This window comes from Cyprinus carpio, chromosome B2 (assembly GCF_018340385.1).
Source record: "Cyprinus carpio isolate SPL01 chromosome B2, ASM1834038v1, whole genome shotgun sequence".
NCBI classification, from domain to species: Eukaryota; Metazoa; Chordata; class Actinopteri; order Cypriniformes; family Cyprinidae; genus Cyprinus; species Cyprinus carpio.
This window is the reverse complement of record NC_056598.1, coordinates 30,049,727-30,066,934: the sequence shown is the minus strand read 5'-3', so window position 1 is coordinate 30,066,934 and position 17,208 is coordinate 30,049,727. Positions and strand designations below refer to the sequence as shown.

General features: G+C 36.9%; 1 protein-coding gene across 1 annotated transcript; it reads left to right on the top strand.

The window, feature by feature from the left end:
- Positions 1-1,015: 1,015 nt before the first annotated feature.
- Positions 1,016-16,808, top strand: LOC109048253. Its single transcript, XM_042719083.1, has 3 exons — positions 1,016-2,528; positions 5,916-6,433; positions 14,685-16,808. The coding sequence occupies exons 1-3, from the start codon at positions 1,824-1,826 to the stop codon at positions 14,689-14,691; spliced, it is 1,230 nt and encodes a 409-aa protein (XP_042575017.1). The 5' UTR covers positions 1,016-1,823; the 3' UTR covers positions 14,692-16,808.
- Positions 16,809-17,208: the final 400 nt, after the last annotated feature.

Here is a 17,208-nt window from a genome sequence, read left to right as displayed (position 1 = left end):
AGGCATCAGTCCTCTACTAAGCATGTACGTAAGCCAAGAATAGAATATGTCTTACATAAATACATTAAAAGTAGAACTGCAAATGGGTGCCCCCCACCGCATAAAAGTGAAACTCTGCCTATGGGGTTCAACCGTAAATTTACGAAGCTACGAGAATACTTTTGCATACAAAAAGTAATCTCATAGCTTCATAAAATTACAGTTGAACTTGTGATGTCACATGGATTATTTTAATCTCCTTGCTACGTCTCTGGACATTGATCGTGTTAATTACATTGCTGTCTATGGAGGGTCAGAGAGCTCTCAGAATTCACCAAAAATATCTTAATTTGTGTTCTAAAGATGAACGGAGGTCTTACGGGTTTGGAACGACATGAGGGTGAGTAATTAATGACAAAATTTTCATTTTTGAGTGAACTATCCCATTAATTTTAAAGTTGTATTAATTTAGTTGTGAATTTTGTCATTGGTTTTTTATTTTATATAATATATTAGATTGAAATTAAGAAAAAAATAAAAATAAATGAAAATAAGAAGTGCCTTGGCATCTAGCTGAAATGAAGAAAGTTAAATAAAATATACTTATTTTTAATTGTAGTTAATGTTTACTTTATTTCAAGTAACATTTTTATGGTTTAAGTTTTAGTTAAATATAATAACCCTGCATTCAACTTGTGTCACAAGACCTATCGAATCCTAACGAACAAACATCACCAATGCATTTGGTTATGGGTGTCTCAGTTTGAGACATTTCTTGAGATCTCTCTTAAACCTCTAAAGGAGACACATGTGGGCTTTTTCTCTCACGAGAAACATCTGAGTAGCAGGAGACGCTGACCAAACTCCTCTCAGTTGCTGGCTGTGAGAACGACCATAATAAAGGAGGTGTCATTTGCGGTTCCTCTTTCCAGTGGAAAACTAAAACCGAAAGTGTTTACCTCCAAATAAACGAGTGTGATTTTGCGAAATTCAAGCGATCTATAAACAGCATGTGGTGTGTTGTTCATTAAAGGTTTCACAAGACGTGAATCATAACAAACAGTGGCAGTATCTCAGCTGACTCACATAAACAAACGGGACGGTAAATGCGCACTCATTTCTCCAACTCACACGGGCTTGTGGGAATCCAGTTATACCGAAAATCCCCTTTTCTGGGGCCGAACGTCTCTCTCTCTCTTTCTCTCTCTCTCTCATTCCCCTCCCCACCTCTCTCTCTCAGTATCTGGCTCATGTTAGATCCTGTCTGCTTCAGCAACGTCCAAAACCCCACCTCCTCCTGTCTCTCTCTCCCTCTCTCCACCCCGTCTCAGGCGGCGTGGAATCCTGGCTGTGTTTAATTGCCGAGTGGCAAGATCTGAGGGGAAAGATCGGGAGCCGCTGCGTCTGTCAACGCTTTACGAGCCCCAACCCTGGGAGAGAGAGACGGGGAAGGTGTAGGAAGGAAGTGTTTGGACTTTGGGAATGGGTGAGCTGGGGAATTTTTACGCAGTGGGGAGGTGAAGAAAGAGGTGAAACGCTGAAGTAAGACTTCAGAGTTGGAGAAAAAAAAAGGCGGGAGGGAGAGAAAAGAGGCCCACCGTTGGAGAAAGAGCAACGAGGAGGAAAAGTGGGGGGTAAAAAAAGAGTAAGTTAGAAAAAGGAGGAAGGAAGGAAGGAAGGAAGGGGGAGGTGAGCAAAAAGTTAGAGAGGGAGAGAAGGGGAGAGAGAGAGAGAGAGTCAAACGCAGTGAACGAGAGGAGGCACAGATGAGAAAAACAGACGCTGTGGATGGCCTGGGTGGAGAGAGAGAACCAGTTGTTTTCTAAGTCGCCTTTCAGACTGGAATGCACTCGGAGAATTTGAGATTCCCAACGCCTTACTGCCAACTTTGCTTGCGACGCACGCCGGGCCCCGCAGACGGATCATGTCTGGAGTCCGGAGTAGCCCCGTTCCCAAAGGAGTTAGGGATGGAGCGAGCGGAGAGGACTGGAGCATCTCCGGTTTATGCCGACGAGATCCGGCAACCGTGCTACAGGTGGGACTCGGCGTGCGTTCGGGAGATCCGGCGGGAGTGCGGATGCGTCCAGCGCTGGTATTACCCAGAGCTGTTGCATCCCTTCAACGGTGACCATGTTTTGAAGGTCAGAGGTCACCGGTGCAACTCATCCTACATTCAGGAATGGGACACCATTCATCAGCCTGAATATAATGGACATTGCGAGAGGAGACGGGTGTCATTCCGGCATCGCGAGGAGCGACCCGAGACTGGCAGACAATCACACTGTAACGGGCCGAACTCAAATCAGGCAGGTTTTTTCCCAACTGAGGTGCCCTCGAGCAAGCTGGGCCGCTCCAGGGCACTCGGGAATGGGCTGCAGGTGAACGGACCGCAGCGGGAAGTAAGGACGCCTCGGGGGGACGAGGGTCTGGAGAAACATGGCAAGCAGAGGAAGAGCCAGGGAACAGTACGGGAACAGATCAAACAAGTGGTCAAAGAGCTCGAGGAAGTCCTGGGTGGTCTCAAACAGGTCCAGTTGGAGATGAAAGAGGTGAGGATAGAATAATAAATAGAGGGAGTGATGTTGCAAGATCAAAAATTAGATCTTGAAAGTTTTAAAGGGATAGTCCAGCCAAAATTAAAATTCTGTCATCATTTACTCAAAAAAAAAAAAAAAAAAATCTTAAAGGATACTATACTGAAAATAAAAATTATCATTTACTCTTGGATGCATAATAAACTTGCTTTTTCTTAAAGGGATAGTTTACCCTGAAATTGAAATAATTCTAATATAATTTACACATGAATGCATAAAGAACACAGAAATTTTATGATTTTTCTTAAATGGACTATCTAGCTAAAAAATTCAAATTGTCACAATTTACTCATGAACGCATGAAGAAAATTCAGAAAGGTTATTCTTCTAAAAGGAATAGTTTACCCTGAAATGGAAATTCTGCTATCATTTATTCTTGAATGCATAAAAATGCATACAAAAAGAAAACTTAAAGGGATAATTCACCCAAAAATGAAAATATGGTCATCAATAAGGCCTACTCATGAATGCATGAGGAAAGCACATAAATGTTTACTATTTTGGGAATAAAAAGGAATAGTTCACCCAAAAAATGAAAATTCAGTCATTTACTTTATGCATGAAAAAAAAAAAAAAAAAAAAAAAATTATTTTATTGAATAGTTTAGTTAAAAAATTAATGTTAAGTAATTTGAATTTTTTTATTAATGTTAGTTCACCCAATAATGAAACACATTGAACTCCTTGTCTTAAAGGAATTGAATGAAGTATCAATAAATACATTTAAAATAAATAAATAAATAAAATATCTCTCATTTACTCACCCTCATGTAATTCCAAACCTGTATGACTTTGTTTGTTCTGTGCAATGTGAAAGAAGACCTTTTGAGGAAAGTTGGTATCCAAACAACATTGATTGGACCCCACAGACTTATACAGTACGAAAACTGAGAGATTTCTCAGAATATCTTGTTTCACAGAAGTCATACTGGTTTGGAATGACAAATGGCCAAGTGAAACGCTGTGAGTGACAGACTACTATTTCTCTTCATGCATTATTGTATAGTTTAATTTAATGTGATTTGTTTTTTATTTGGTTTTGGGTATATTTGAGATGGGATTTTAATAAGCACAGAGACTGGATAAGATCAAAACTTCATTCTGTTTAGCCAGTGGAAATATAATATCTGTGTGTTCTGAGCAAACATCTTTGTGATAAATCTATTCTGAAAACATCATCTGAAAGCCTTCAGAAACCAAAATACACATCTGCCAGAAACACACTGTCAGTTATATTCATGGCTGGAAATACTCCATCTGAAGCGTTATTGTGAAGGAATATTGTATTTTCTGGATTTGTGGGAGGGAAGGTGTATATCAAAGGGTATTTTTATGAGAGAAGAGTATTTTAATATATATATATAGATATATCTATATGTGTGCACTGTGATTTTAGATATTGTGGTATGTGGGGGACGTAAGACATTATTGAATTATTTAGAAACGTTTCAATGGATGCATCAAGACTCCCATTAAATGTAAATGACTGCAGCAGGAAATAAAGTCAGTAGAATAATGCATCACAGTGAAGGATGCCAAAAAAATTATTTTTATGCTATATTAACCTGATGATGACCTGTGAGAATGTGTTTAGAAAAAACTTTTCAGCGCTCAAATAGTTTTTGGTGGGTCAATTAAATGTTCAGACTATGAGTCAAGCCACTCATGTCAACTTCTGACTCAGCCAATGATATGAGTTTAGGAGCGGGACTATTGTTGATTAATGACAGACAGCTTTAGGTAGAAGTAGGGATGTAACGATTAACCGCGAGCTGGTTCAAAATCGATTAAAATATGTAACGATTCAAATTGGTTGAGATGCTAAACAAATCGCGATTCAATTAGGGGTAACGTTAGCATGTCTGAGGGGAACATACTGTCTTTAGAAAAGTTTAGATTTTTTTTTCTTTTCATCTTGCCTCTGTATAATGCATATTAATGTTCATAAGTGCAGCGCTGCTTTGTTTACAGTGGAAACCAAGGAAACGCTTTAAGCACCACCTGCTGGCAGAGAGTGAATCTGCATCTCATTCAGCTCATCTGATGTTTCTGTTTCATGCTGATATTTTTTATGTGTAGTTTCACAAAAAGTCAAATAATTCTGTTTTTGCTTCAAATTTCGAAATTATACAATCTAATTTAAATTAAAAACTTCATGTTGCACGAATGCAGCATCTTTGTTTGGATCATGATTAAAATGCAGTGGTTGCCTGCCTCTAATTTTAAATGGAAAGAGCACAGACAAAGCCTTATTTTGTTTAAATGAAGAGAATTATTTTATTTGTGTTATTTATTTGATTTGTGGCTTCTTTTAAAATTTCAATTTAGTTTTGTTATTTAAATTTACATTATATTTAAAGTTTGTCATTTAGCAGAACCTTTATCTAAAGCAACTTACAAATGAGGACAACAGAAGCAATCAAAACCAACAAAAGAGCAATGATATGCAAGTGCTATATAATTATATTATTATAGTGTTATATTTAAATTTCACAAAGAAATGTGCAGCATTTTGTCCAAGCAAAAATAAAAGGACACATTTAATTTATAATTTGTCAATCTCATTTTGTTAAAAAAAATGTGAATTGAATCGTGACTTGAGTGAATCGTTACATCCTTAGGTAGAAGTGTCTGGGAAAGCTGTTTGGAAAGCAGTCATTAGGCCAATATTTTTAATGAAGTTGTACTGCTAGTGAAGACTGCACAGTTTACCTTTAAGAAAATGTTTAAAATATACTCTAATAAAATATACGTATATACAAATATATGCCCACCATCATGCTGTTCTAAACCCACATGACTTTCTTTTTTTGTTGAACACAAAAATGTTCTACAGAATATTCATGCTGCTTTTTTCCCCCATACAATTCATATTCATTCATTCAAATCGCGCTCATTACTTTCTGAAAATCTTGCCTTCATGTTTAAAGAACAGGGGTTTCTTAAGGTTTCAAGAATTATAATAATAATTTGCATCAAATACTGAAATGATTTTTGGATGAAAGCATGAAAACATACCTTAGTTTAGTTTAAGTTTACAAAAATGCTTCATTTTGTTTTGGTTAACTCAATAGGATCGCAGAAATTATTGCCGCCAAACATGGTGCGACACATTTTGATCCATCATATTTGAGTATGAGAATGCAGCGGCAGAAAGGAAGAATTCCAGTGAACTGTTTATAAATAGTGCATGACTCCTTTTTGGAGGTTGACAACTTTTGCCATGCAGAAAGGTGGTTTAAAGCTTTTCCTTTAGCGCAAGAGAAATAAAGTTTAGAATGATATCAGTGTGTATACAGTATAATGACAGAATTTCTATTTTTTTTTCTCTCTGTCTGTGAAGGTTGTCCAACAGATCGACATTCTGACGTCCAATATTGACCTTGGTGAAGACGAACCAAGTCTATCCAAAGGACTCTCCCAAGATGCCACCAAAAGCAGTCGGATTGGTGTTGTGGCATTGATACACAATTCAAACAGTGAAGAGGACATGTCCACTTCTAATTCCTCTCTCGCTCACAGCCCTGTCACTGTGGATTTAGTTCACATTAACAGTCCTTCACCGATGAGAAACTGCACAAGTCCATCCCCTCCTGAGCAACGATCCGTTACTGTTGAGGATAAAGGCAAACGAGTTGTGAAAAAGAGCTCAGAGACTCAAAGGACAGCCAATGGAAACTGCCTACCGCATCGAACGGCAAGGAAAGGCCAACTGGAAAACCACAGACCCCCTGCAGCTCTAGCAGTGTGCACTAACTCAAATAAAACCCAACGGCCTCCATTTTACCCTCAGAATGGACAGGTGAAGATGAGGACGCCCCCCTATCCTGGAAAACATAAGATGCTCTCCTCCACCGTAGTGTAAGGATACAAAACTCACTTTCACAGAAACCCAATCATCAGCAAAGAGAACAACATACGCAAACACATCACACATACTCACAGATACATCACACACATGCTTCATCATTTACTAAGTAACTTGTCCAAATGTTTCTTGGTGATGAAACTCAAGGTAAGTGGACACTACACATCCTTAGACAAATGGTCAGCATGTGCTTGCTGTGTTTGTTCATGCATCTAAACTCAAATTATTAGGTATTTATACACTACCGTTCAAAAGTTTGGGGGTAAGAGTTTTTTAATATTTTTGTAAGAAGTCTCTTCTGCTCACCAAGGATGCATATATTTGATTAATTGTACGGTTAAAATATTTTTACAATTTAAAATACCTGTTTTCTATGTGAAAATATTTCAAAATGTAATTTATATCTTTGATGTAAAGCTGAATTTTCAGCATCATTACTCCGGTCTTCAGTGTCACATGATTCTTCAGAAATCATTATAATATGCTGATCGAGAAACATTTCTGATTATTATCAGTGTTGAAAATAGTTTTGTGCTGCTTCATTTTTATTTTGAGGATTTTTATATTTAGTGACATTACATATATCCTTATTGTCACTTTTTATCAATTTAATGCATCCTTGCTAAATAAAAGTATTAATATTTTACAAAAAAAAGAAAAAAATTACTGACCCTTAACTTTGGAACAGTAGTGTATTATCTCATTATTGTATTTATTTACATTTAGCCAATGTATTTTCTCAACTGTTTCTCCTAGATTAGAATGAGATTAAATAGAGAGCAAATGAAAATGTTTGCTTTTCAGCTTCTTAAGAACAATCTAATGTCTCCTAAAGAGTTTCAGAAGAGATCTAAAAAAAAAAAAAAAACCCCTCAAACTGTGCTCACATTAGCAAAGATATCAGAGATCTCAATTTGATAATTTCCCATTAAATTCTCCCAATACCCAATTTAATGAGCTGCTATTTACTGTACATAAATTTTTATACATGCTGTCAACTATTACTTTAAGTTTTTTTTATATTATTTAAGTTGTTTTAAATTTGATATGATGATGAGCTTTTGAGGTGATGTTTATGTTTGGTTTATTTATTTTTGGTGGTTTTATTTGTGCTAAGTGCTTGTGCATCCTTTGAGGCATAAATGTGAATTTAAGGAAACTTACTCTCTATTACAATAGACACCATCACCATGTGTTTTTTCTTAGTTAATATTTCCCAGAAAAGAAAGGCATGGTGGGGTCTGCCGGCCTTGAATCATTTCCTTAGAAATAAAGTCTGAGCCATTTGTGATGAAGACAGTCTACACAATGACTCAGTGTTAACAAGACTAACTATGCGTCATGAAAGATGTATTCCATCCGCAGACTAACAGAGTGTCAATATACTGCACTTGTTTCCTCAGATTACGTTGAGCTCTATTGTTTGCCCTGCAGGCAGAGAAACGGTGTTGAACGCTGTGCGATTCAAAAGCCGTTCCGCATCTCAGATCTGAGGCTGAACATGACTTTGGGACAACCGTGCAGCTCTTTGTTGCTTTATCACACAGGATTTCGAGATACAATCTGGAATGTTTGATAAACATTCTATAAATGAAACTTCAAACCACAGCTGATTATATCGGTTCTTCTTTGGTTGTTGTCGAGGCACGTTAAAAGTTCAAACAAGAGACTTCAAGGGTGGGATTTCTTGGAAAGCCATCTTACACTGCTGTAGACAAAATGCAGATAATATTATGACGCCCATCAATTAAATTAACTGGATTTATACATGTCCTGAAGAAATCTTGAGAGGTGCTTGCCTGTGTAAAACCGGTGGTTGCCAGGGCATTGCTTTGTGGTTGCTAGGGTGTTTTCTGGGTGGATGCTTACAGGCTCAAAAGGGCCCACCCACAAGTCTCTATGATATTATCATCCCTAAATATGCAACCTCACTGGAAAAAGATAGCTATACATACAATTCACTGCAGTTTCCATCTCAACATTTATGCCTTTTTATGCAAATTATTTAATACAGGGGCAGATTATCAATTAAAGGGGTCATATGATGCAATTTTAATTTTTCTTTTCTTTTTGGAGTGTTACAAGCTCTTTGTGCATACAGAAGATCTGTAACATTGCAAATACTAAAGTCTCAAATCCAAAGAGATATTCTTTATAAAAGTTAACACTCATCCACGCCCTCCTGAAACGACTCGTTCTAACACGCCCTCACATCTCTACGTCACGATGTGGAAGATTTGCTTAACACTGCCCAAATGTTCATGCAAAGAAAGAAGGCGTAACTTTTATTCTCGCTGTTGCCGCCGTCACCATGTTGTGGAGTCGCTGTGTGTTTTGTGAAAGCAAAAATATTTTGTTTGGCCTTCCAAAAGAGGACACAACTAGAAATCAGTGGTTAAGTTGTATTTACAACACTGTTCCAGAACAGTTCAACCAAAATATTCAGATATGTGCTGCGCATTTTATGGAGGATGAGGACTGTTTCCTGTAAGAGTAGCCTACAATGCATCTGTGGCACAAAGGCTGTTTCTATAAAGTGGGGCAATTACAACTTTACAAGGACAGTCTGGCGCTTCTGACTCACAGTCTGTAAGTAAGTTTTTTATATTTCAATAATTTGCCAATGATGATTCAGATGTGAGTTTTGAACAGTAGAGTAGGCTTGTTGTTTCTCAGATCACAAATGCAGACATGGTTTTGTTTACGCAGCGCGATACACAACACGTAAAAAGACAGTATAAGTCATTATAATCAGTATTTATGTCCCCGCTGGATGCAACAAATGGCTTATTTGTAATGGGTTTTATTGGTTTTGTGAAATCCGGATCACAAAAAAAATCTTTCTAATCAGACCAAATAGAACTGAATCGTTTGAAACGGTTTGTGTCTCCAGTACGCACTAATCCCCAAATTACTTAAAGTATTCGGATTATAAACGTGCCTTACACTCCCTCTGATGCGAAATAAACCAATATCCTGAGTTATTCAGTTACTTCTAACAGTACATTGACTGAAACTGCTAAAAGAGAACCGATGATGGGATGTGCACGAGCAGAGCAGCTGCACTGAGTCTCGTGCTGCTGGGAGACGGCATCACAGTATGTTAAGGGGCGTGACATTTCCGTCACATGCTTGAGGCATTCGGCCGATCACAAAACACTGGACAGCTGGCCAATGAGAGCTGGCCTATCTTTTTTTTAATAAGTTTTTTTTTGTAAGATGCGACACGTTTCAGAAAGGCGGGGCATAGAGGAGAAACAATAATGTATAAAAACAATAAAATAAAATAATGTTCTTTTTAGCAACGTCATATGACCCCTTTAATAAAGACTTATTTTCAGTTCCATATTCTTTGTATAATGTTAAGAGCTCAAAACACTTTTACCAGTGCATGATTTATAAACTCATACTTTTTTTATTTTTGCATCAAATAATCAGGATTTATATGCATGTCTTTTCTGAGTAAACTTGCTCAGTAGCTCACCTGGTATGAGGTACAAGTCAAAAGAAATGCTAAAAGACTTACAGAAGCAAGCTGTGATACAGCATTGACTAAGCATCTCTCTCCAGAGACTTAATTTGTGTACAAGTTATAAAATGTAAAACAATGCAAAAAACATTGCCAGATTCACATTCATGTGTTCTGGAGAAAACTGAATGCACTTTTAGTGCCACTCATTGGACATTTAATTTAAGTACAAAAAAAAAACAGCATTGGCAGATTTATGCTCATCTGTATCAGAGAAAACTGAATGTGCTTTTAGTGCCACTCATTGGAAATTTGTACAAACAACATAATAAAACATTGCCAGATTCACATTCATAACTTTCATAATGTTCAAAATTGAATGCGATTTTAACACCACTCACTGAACATTTAATTTATGTGCAACAAACAACGTAATAAAACATCATCAAATTCAATTTCATTGATATAAGAGAAAAGTAAATGCATTTTTAGTGATATTCACTGAACATTTCATTTACATACAAGAACCAACATAAAGTGTTGCCATATTCACATTCATGAGTTTTGGAGAAAACTGAACGTGCTTTCGGTGCCACAATGCTAGGCACTTCACTTTGAATGTGTCGCGAAATACACAAGAGGCAACGTAATAGATCTATTTTGCAGACATATTTTTCCAATGAGCTGAGGTTGGAAATATGGCTCACATCCCTCCTTCTATTTTTTTGCCATTTTATCAGGTAAAAATCATATTCGAGATCAATGAAATATCAGCACACCTCCCCTCGATAAGACACATGATTTTGATGTCTGGATAATGCAAACATTGAGTTTTAATACTCAATGAAAAACCCCTGGCTTAGGAAGCACAACTAGCTCAACTAAGCCATATAGCTGGGAGAGCTTGAATTTGACACTATTCCCTGACGTATCTGACATTCCTTAGGGTTAAAGTTAAAATGGCAGATGTGATCTTTCTGTGTGAGGTTGAGAACAAAAGGAACTGATTTCTGCCAGTTGGGATGTGAAAGCAGTAGTTACGGTTTGGCAGTAGAGGGTCATTGTCCTCTAGTGGAGGGTATGCGATTCTGCACCATCGTTTTCAGGCCGACCCTTCTGTCTGGTTTTCATTAGAAACCACTTGGCTTAAGGCCTGACCGAATGAGGCAAACTCGTACAATATTTGTGATGGTCAAATAAACACAGGCATTTTCAGACATCATTTACGATGACGGCCACCCACTAGCTGGGAGGGCAACAACAGCTGGGCTCAACACAAACCAGGAAGTAGGTGCATAACAGACAGCGTCACCCAAACACAGCAGATGTTTTCATAGATGTGTGTTCACAGAGAACGCCCACCGTTTGGTGCCTTCGCCCGGGCTACTCAGTGTCGGTTTCAAAAGCCATGTCTTCATCGGCTGTAAAACGAAGCCTAAAGGAGAACATTACTATTTACAAGTGATTTTCATTTAAATTCCAATTGGGATAAAAATTCCAAAGGAGAACTCTTTATTACATCACTTGTTTCTCCAAGACAGCAGTAAGATTAAACTGAGAGCAAATGGAGAAACATTTGCTTAAAGGAATAGTTTAACTTAAAACGTTGTTCCAAACCTTTCTTTCCTCTGTGGAACATGAAGAAAGATGTTTTGAAGAACATCTGGGTTCAAACAACATTGGACCCCATTTACTTTCAAGGTGTATTGACAAAAAACATCAAAACATTTTTTAAATATCATTTGTGGCAGGAAAATGACAGAATTTTCATTTTTGGGTGAACTGTCCCTTTAAGTCTCTTGCTTCTCATATGTTTCTCTTAAAAATAATATATGTTCTCAAAACATTAAAGTGAGCAAATGTGAACTCAATTCTCATCACTTTTATAGCTCTACATACAATACTCTTACTCTGTGGTAGCTTTTCACTCATTTCTGTCTGTATTTTCTAAGGAATTTTACGAGAAATGTGAGACAAAGTTGATTAAACCTTCCAGAGAGCTGTACTAAGTCACCTTAGGGATTTGAAAACACAGTTTTATATTCTTTTGACCGTCACAATCCCTTCCTGAATTCACGTATGACCTTGTGAGCGATATAATATTTCTCAAACACAAGATAAATTTATTTTTCATCTCGGTCAGAGACATTAAAATTAAACTGCAACTATTATAAAGTCACATCAGCTTTGATAAATTGTTCAAGCAAAAGCTATTTTAAAAATAATCATAAAATATAAATGTGCAGAAGACAGTTTTACTTTTGGGTAGGTGGATAATTACATCTGTCTGTGAGAGCTCAGACTTTGGCTTTAACTTTCTGGGGTGGTAGACGATTTGGACAAATGAGGGATGGAGCAATCATACAGTATGACGGCATGAAGTCTGCTCACATCGCAGTTTATTCTGGCTACCAATTAAACGCCTCCTTAGACAGGAACAGAACGTAAAATGACCTACTACAGTTTTTAATGTTGGGGTGGGATTATTCAGAAAAAGGTTGCACCACAATAGTATTGTGTAACAACAATAAAATAAATAATAGCAATCAGGTTAAAAGGCTGAATAGAAATGAAATTGTTTAGTTTAGAGAAATGGAGTTGATGTGAATGTGATGAGTTGTTTTTTTTATGGTGTGGAGTGAATTAATTAGATTAGTTTTATGTTAGAATAAATGTCTATAAAGTGTTTGATGGAAATTACATGGACATTGGCTAAGCGTTTGGAAAATGTTGGCCAGATATTTACTGAGGAAAAAAAATAAAAAAATGTATATACTGTTTCATCCCATGTAAGGTCTATACTCCATATTTATCAGGAAATAAGAATATAATCTTAGAAAGAAAGAAAAAATACAGTCATAGGTCTAGTAGAAACAACCAAGAAATGAAAGGGTCTCGTTATGATTGTGATTCATCTTTCCTGTGGCATACATCAAAATACTGTATGTCCCTCTGTTACTGATGATATCTGGAAGCTGATTTAAAAACCAAACAGGAAAAAATGCCAAGAAATCGTTCTTGTTTGGACGAGATTCATGCTGATTTGTTTAAAAATATAACACCCTAACAATGAGCTAAAACACTTCAGAAACCACATAGTAAAATAAAAGATGCTAAAATGCTAAAAACAAATGCTAAAAATAGTCAGAACACCTTAGCAACCGCATAGCAACGACCCAGAACACTAGAAACCACACAGTAAAATAAAATATGTTAAAATATGCTAAAGATGCTAAATCATAGAGGCCTTGTTTACATCTGATGTTATGATCCGATCACAGATGAGACACATATCTGTCGCTCAAATATACGTTTCAAGTGAAATATGTATTTAATGTCTTAACGTTACCTGTGTAAATTGAATTTCGATGCGACTCATTCAAATGATACGATATCAATCATGCTGAAGAATTGTGCGTGCTGTGTAGCCTATATTAATGCGCAAATGTTTTATTCAGACGGTTATTTTCCGTTAATGCTGCACGTTGGCGGCAAATTTTAAATTTAATTTTTTAGCGCTCTGGTTGATTGACAGGTGAGTAGGCGGTTATTCGCGACGCATCCGCACGTGTGTGACATGTGATCACATGCGTTTCTGACTGTGATTAATATAAGTTTAGTGATCCAAACACAAAACATGTCAGTTGTAGTTCTATATCAGTATTTAGCTCTCTCCACTCGTAATCGATTCGCGATTCGGTTCGAAAGTAAACAGATTTATCTGAGGACCAAAGTTATGCAGAAACTACAGTTATAATCACTGAACCTGATAAATTCATTTCTTATTTAAATTGTATCTGCACTTCGTGGTTTATCATGAATAGTGCGCAGAATTTGGTGATCGTGAGTAGCTACTCAACAAAAAAATATTTTTAGCGCTGATTAATCTAAACGCATCTGATTGGCCAGTGCATTCATGAGCTCAACAGAAACGTGTGTGATTGGTTAGAAGTTTAACGCGGTGTGTAAAGAGCTACAGTAAATGCAATTCTGCGATTTGACACGTCTCACATTTAATTTTAACTGCAACAGCCATAATATATTTAGTTTAATTATACAGTGGCAATTTTTTGCCATTTGAATTTGAATTTGTGTGGCATTTTGTTCATTCTGTTGTCATTTTTGCCCCAAGCCCTCATGAATTTCTGACCCTGTGATTGTACCACCAGTGCTTTATTATTCCATAAACTGAATAGTTGTGTAGCTATGTCCAAACCAGAGTGCATTCAGTCAGTCTCCTCTGTCTCTGCAGCTATTAAAAGTGTTTCCAATCAACAGCCTGGCATCTACACTATAGTCACCATAAAGACAGCACCCTGCTGCATTAGGAAACTCATGTCCAATCAGATCTGCTGTCCTCAACACCGAGCCAAGCTGAGCATATAAATTAGAGTAATAAATCACTCTGATAAGCGAGAACAATCTTGGCACTATAACACGGGGGGCTAAATTGCTTTACATTATTTTAACACATAATGCGAGCCAGTCAGGTTTGTAAAAGCAATGCCAAGGACAAGTCAGAGGTAAAGAAGCACCTAGTGTCGTATCGTCATGCTCATCTTCTGTAATTATTGCTGATTAGGTCTTTTTAAATGTTTGTCGGCGGCTCTTCTTTTCTCTGATCTGGGCTCTGCTCCAGTGGTTGCTTATAAGCATCGATCAGCACGTTTTGAAAGGGACATTCGTCTAATGAAGATGCCTGTGGCTTGTGACCCTGTCTGTGATGGGCGAGACGTGAAAGTGCACTATGTAATGAAAATCTTTTAATTACACAGGGACTGATGCCACACAACCCAGCTGACTCACACCGGATAACGGAGGATCCCGGGCCGAGGGGCAGTGACTGTATTTCCCATGGAAAACGCCAGAAGCATCTCAAAGCCCTCTTTCTCTCTCACACCCCTGCTGAAAGAAAAGCCTAGTTTGGACCAACCTAAATTCACCATGAGATGGCATTGACAGCTCAATTTACTTACATAGCCTGATGTATTTCTGATTGAAACTCAGTGAGTGAACGTGTAAGTGGTTGGAGGGGCGGGGTCACAAAGCAAGAGGAACTTGTGATGTCAGCTGAATAGGAAAGTCGTTTCAGAGGCGGAGCAAGTTGTTTAATTTTGATGAAAGATTATGAAAACGAGCATTTAAAAAGAAATAGGAATAATGTGCATCAAGTGATTTTAAACAAACAGTAACGAAAGTAAGTAAAGAATGTAAATAGGGTCAGTTTTAAGTTTATGTTTTGTTAAAACATCCAAATTGGAGTTTTGTTGCTCTCAGTCCATGTATATTTTGTCTACCTGTTAAAGTTTATCTTTCTTTTAGCAAATAGACATTTAAAATGTACAGTCTTTTTTCCTCCAGGAAATCGGACCAAAAATATTGATCTTGTTTGCTGGGATATGCATAGACTACACCAGTGGTTCTCAATTCTGATCCTTAGCAACTGCATAAGAAACACTCAGAACTCCTTAGCAACTGCACAGCAACATTCTAAAAAGCTTTTCACAACTTAACACCTTAGCAACCGCATATCATTGTTCTGAAACACTCAGAATTATCAACTTAATTTAAATAAATAGTTATATTTAAAAGTGCTAAACTGAATTATAAATGTATTTTGTGATTTTTAATATAAAAAAATTATTTGGTCATATGTGCATTTTATCAGAATCAGAGCCAGAAGTGTCTGTTGCTGTAAAAATAAACTTTTAAATATTACAATTTACATTAATTAAATAAATAACAACTTAATATTTATATAAATGCACTTGGAAGTTTTATTAAAATGACCTCTAGACTGAAAACAGCCCCAATCCTAAATGATAAGCTCCAAGTGCCTCTGTAATCCGCAATAGCAAGTTAAAATGCATTTCGTCTGCGTGTTTGATTGCACTAATGCTCATATTTATTTTCTTCTCCAAACATTTGGTAGGAAGTGACTGTAATTTATTCATTTTTTAAGTGTTTTCTTGGCTTTTGTCCACTAAATGTAGTTTCATGGGGCTGCGGCATAAACTAAAGATTATTAAAAAAGAGACCTAGTTCCTGTTTCAGTAGGAAATACGTCAGCACAGGAAAGAAAACTGAGCTCATCAAACCATTTCATGGGACTTTAACTGGTTTAGATGGACACTGCTGGTGTGTCACAGGCACAAGTGGGTTGAATTGGGAAGCTAGACCATTGTAATAGGATGAAAGGTCCTAAAACATGCAATTATGCATATTATTGTTATTTAGGCTGACTGAAGTAGTTTAGCTGGTCAAAGCTGTTTTGGGTCACTTCAGCAGGATCTCTCTCTCTAGCTGTGCTGCTGTGTAAACCTTTTGGAACAAGCTGCCCTTCTTAACTAACCTGTGACCTGATATCTGCGTGTTTCTCCTTTAAAGTGAACACAACCGAGGAATAAGCTGCTTTAGGTTGGATATGATGACTCTATAACAGGGCCTTGATCTTTCAGATTTATGTAAACTATCGCCAGCGCTCACATGGATCTGAAAGAGCCTGACTTCCCAGCTAACAAAAATATGTTCTAAGAACGTTACTTCCGTTACATACAGTTTTTAAATCCATTTTTCTTGGTTATATGTGAACATTAAGGGAACATTCCATTTTAGAATGTTGCAAACATTATAGAAACGTTACTTTTAAATGCTCTCTAAATCTTTCGAGACAAGTTTTAAGGACATTCGTAAAAACCAGATAACTGAATTAACGTTTTTTTTTTAACATTACTGGACAAACGTTTGTTCATAACTTTGAGAGAACATTCCTTGTTTGCTGGGTAGACAGTTGAAAAAAAAAAAGCGTAAAAAGAGGAAGAGTTTTCTTAATATTTTTTATTTTTACTATTATTATTCAGACCAAAGATTGAAATAATTTTTGTTCAGAGAGGGTGGATGATTTGTTTTTATTTTTGTTTAGATATATATTTAATGTTAATTTAGATTGAATGAAAGGCAGTTAATAAACTTCAGAGAGGTATACAGCTATTATCTGCTAGAAACAGAGTTTATACTTCTGGATTCAAGTCGATGGATCCTAACACAGTATTGGAGCTGTGGACTGGAGTTATTTAATCAGTATTTAAAGCCAGTATAAGCCATCTTTATAGACTGTTGCAATCATGTAGTGGCATTTTCACTCTGCGGCCAATAGAGGGCGCTTCAGACCACACAACGACAGAAAGGTGACGTCAGTGACACGTGAATGTAGCTCACATGAAATAAAACATTAAGTGTGTATATTATATTCTCTGTGACTTCTGATTTTATAAGCAAAATAAATCAATAAAATGACTT

What these genes read in the sequence shown, in the direction of transcription:
- LOC109048253 (XM_042719083.1), top strand. Translation starts at nt 1,824, where the DNA reads ATGCACTCGGAGAATTTGAGATTCCCAACGCCTTACTGCCAACTTTGC. An exon ending in TCCAGTTGGAGATGAAAGAG is followed by an intron (nt 2,529 to 5,915) that starts GTGAGGATAGAA and finishes CTGTCTGTGAAG; the next exon opens with GTTGTCCAACAGATCGACAT.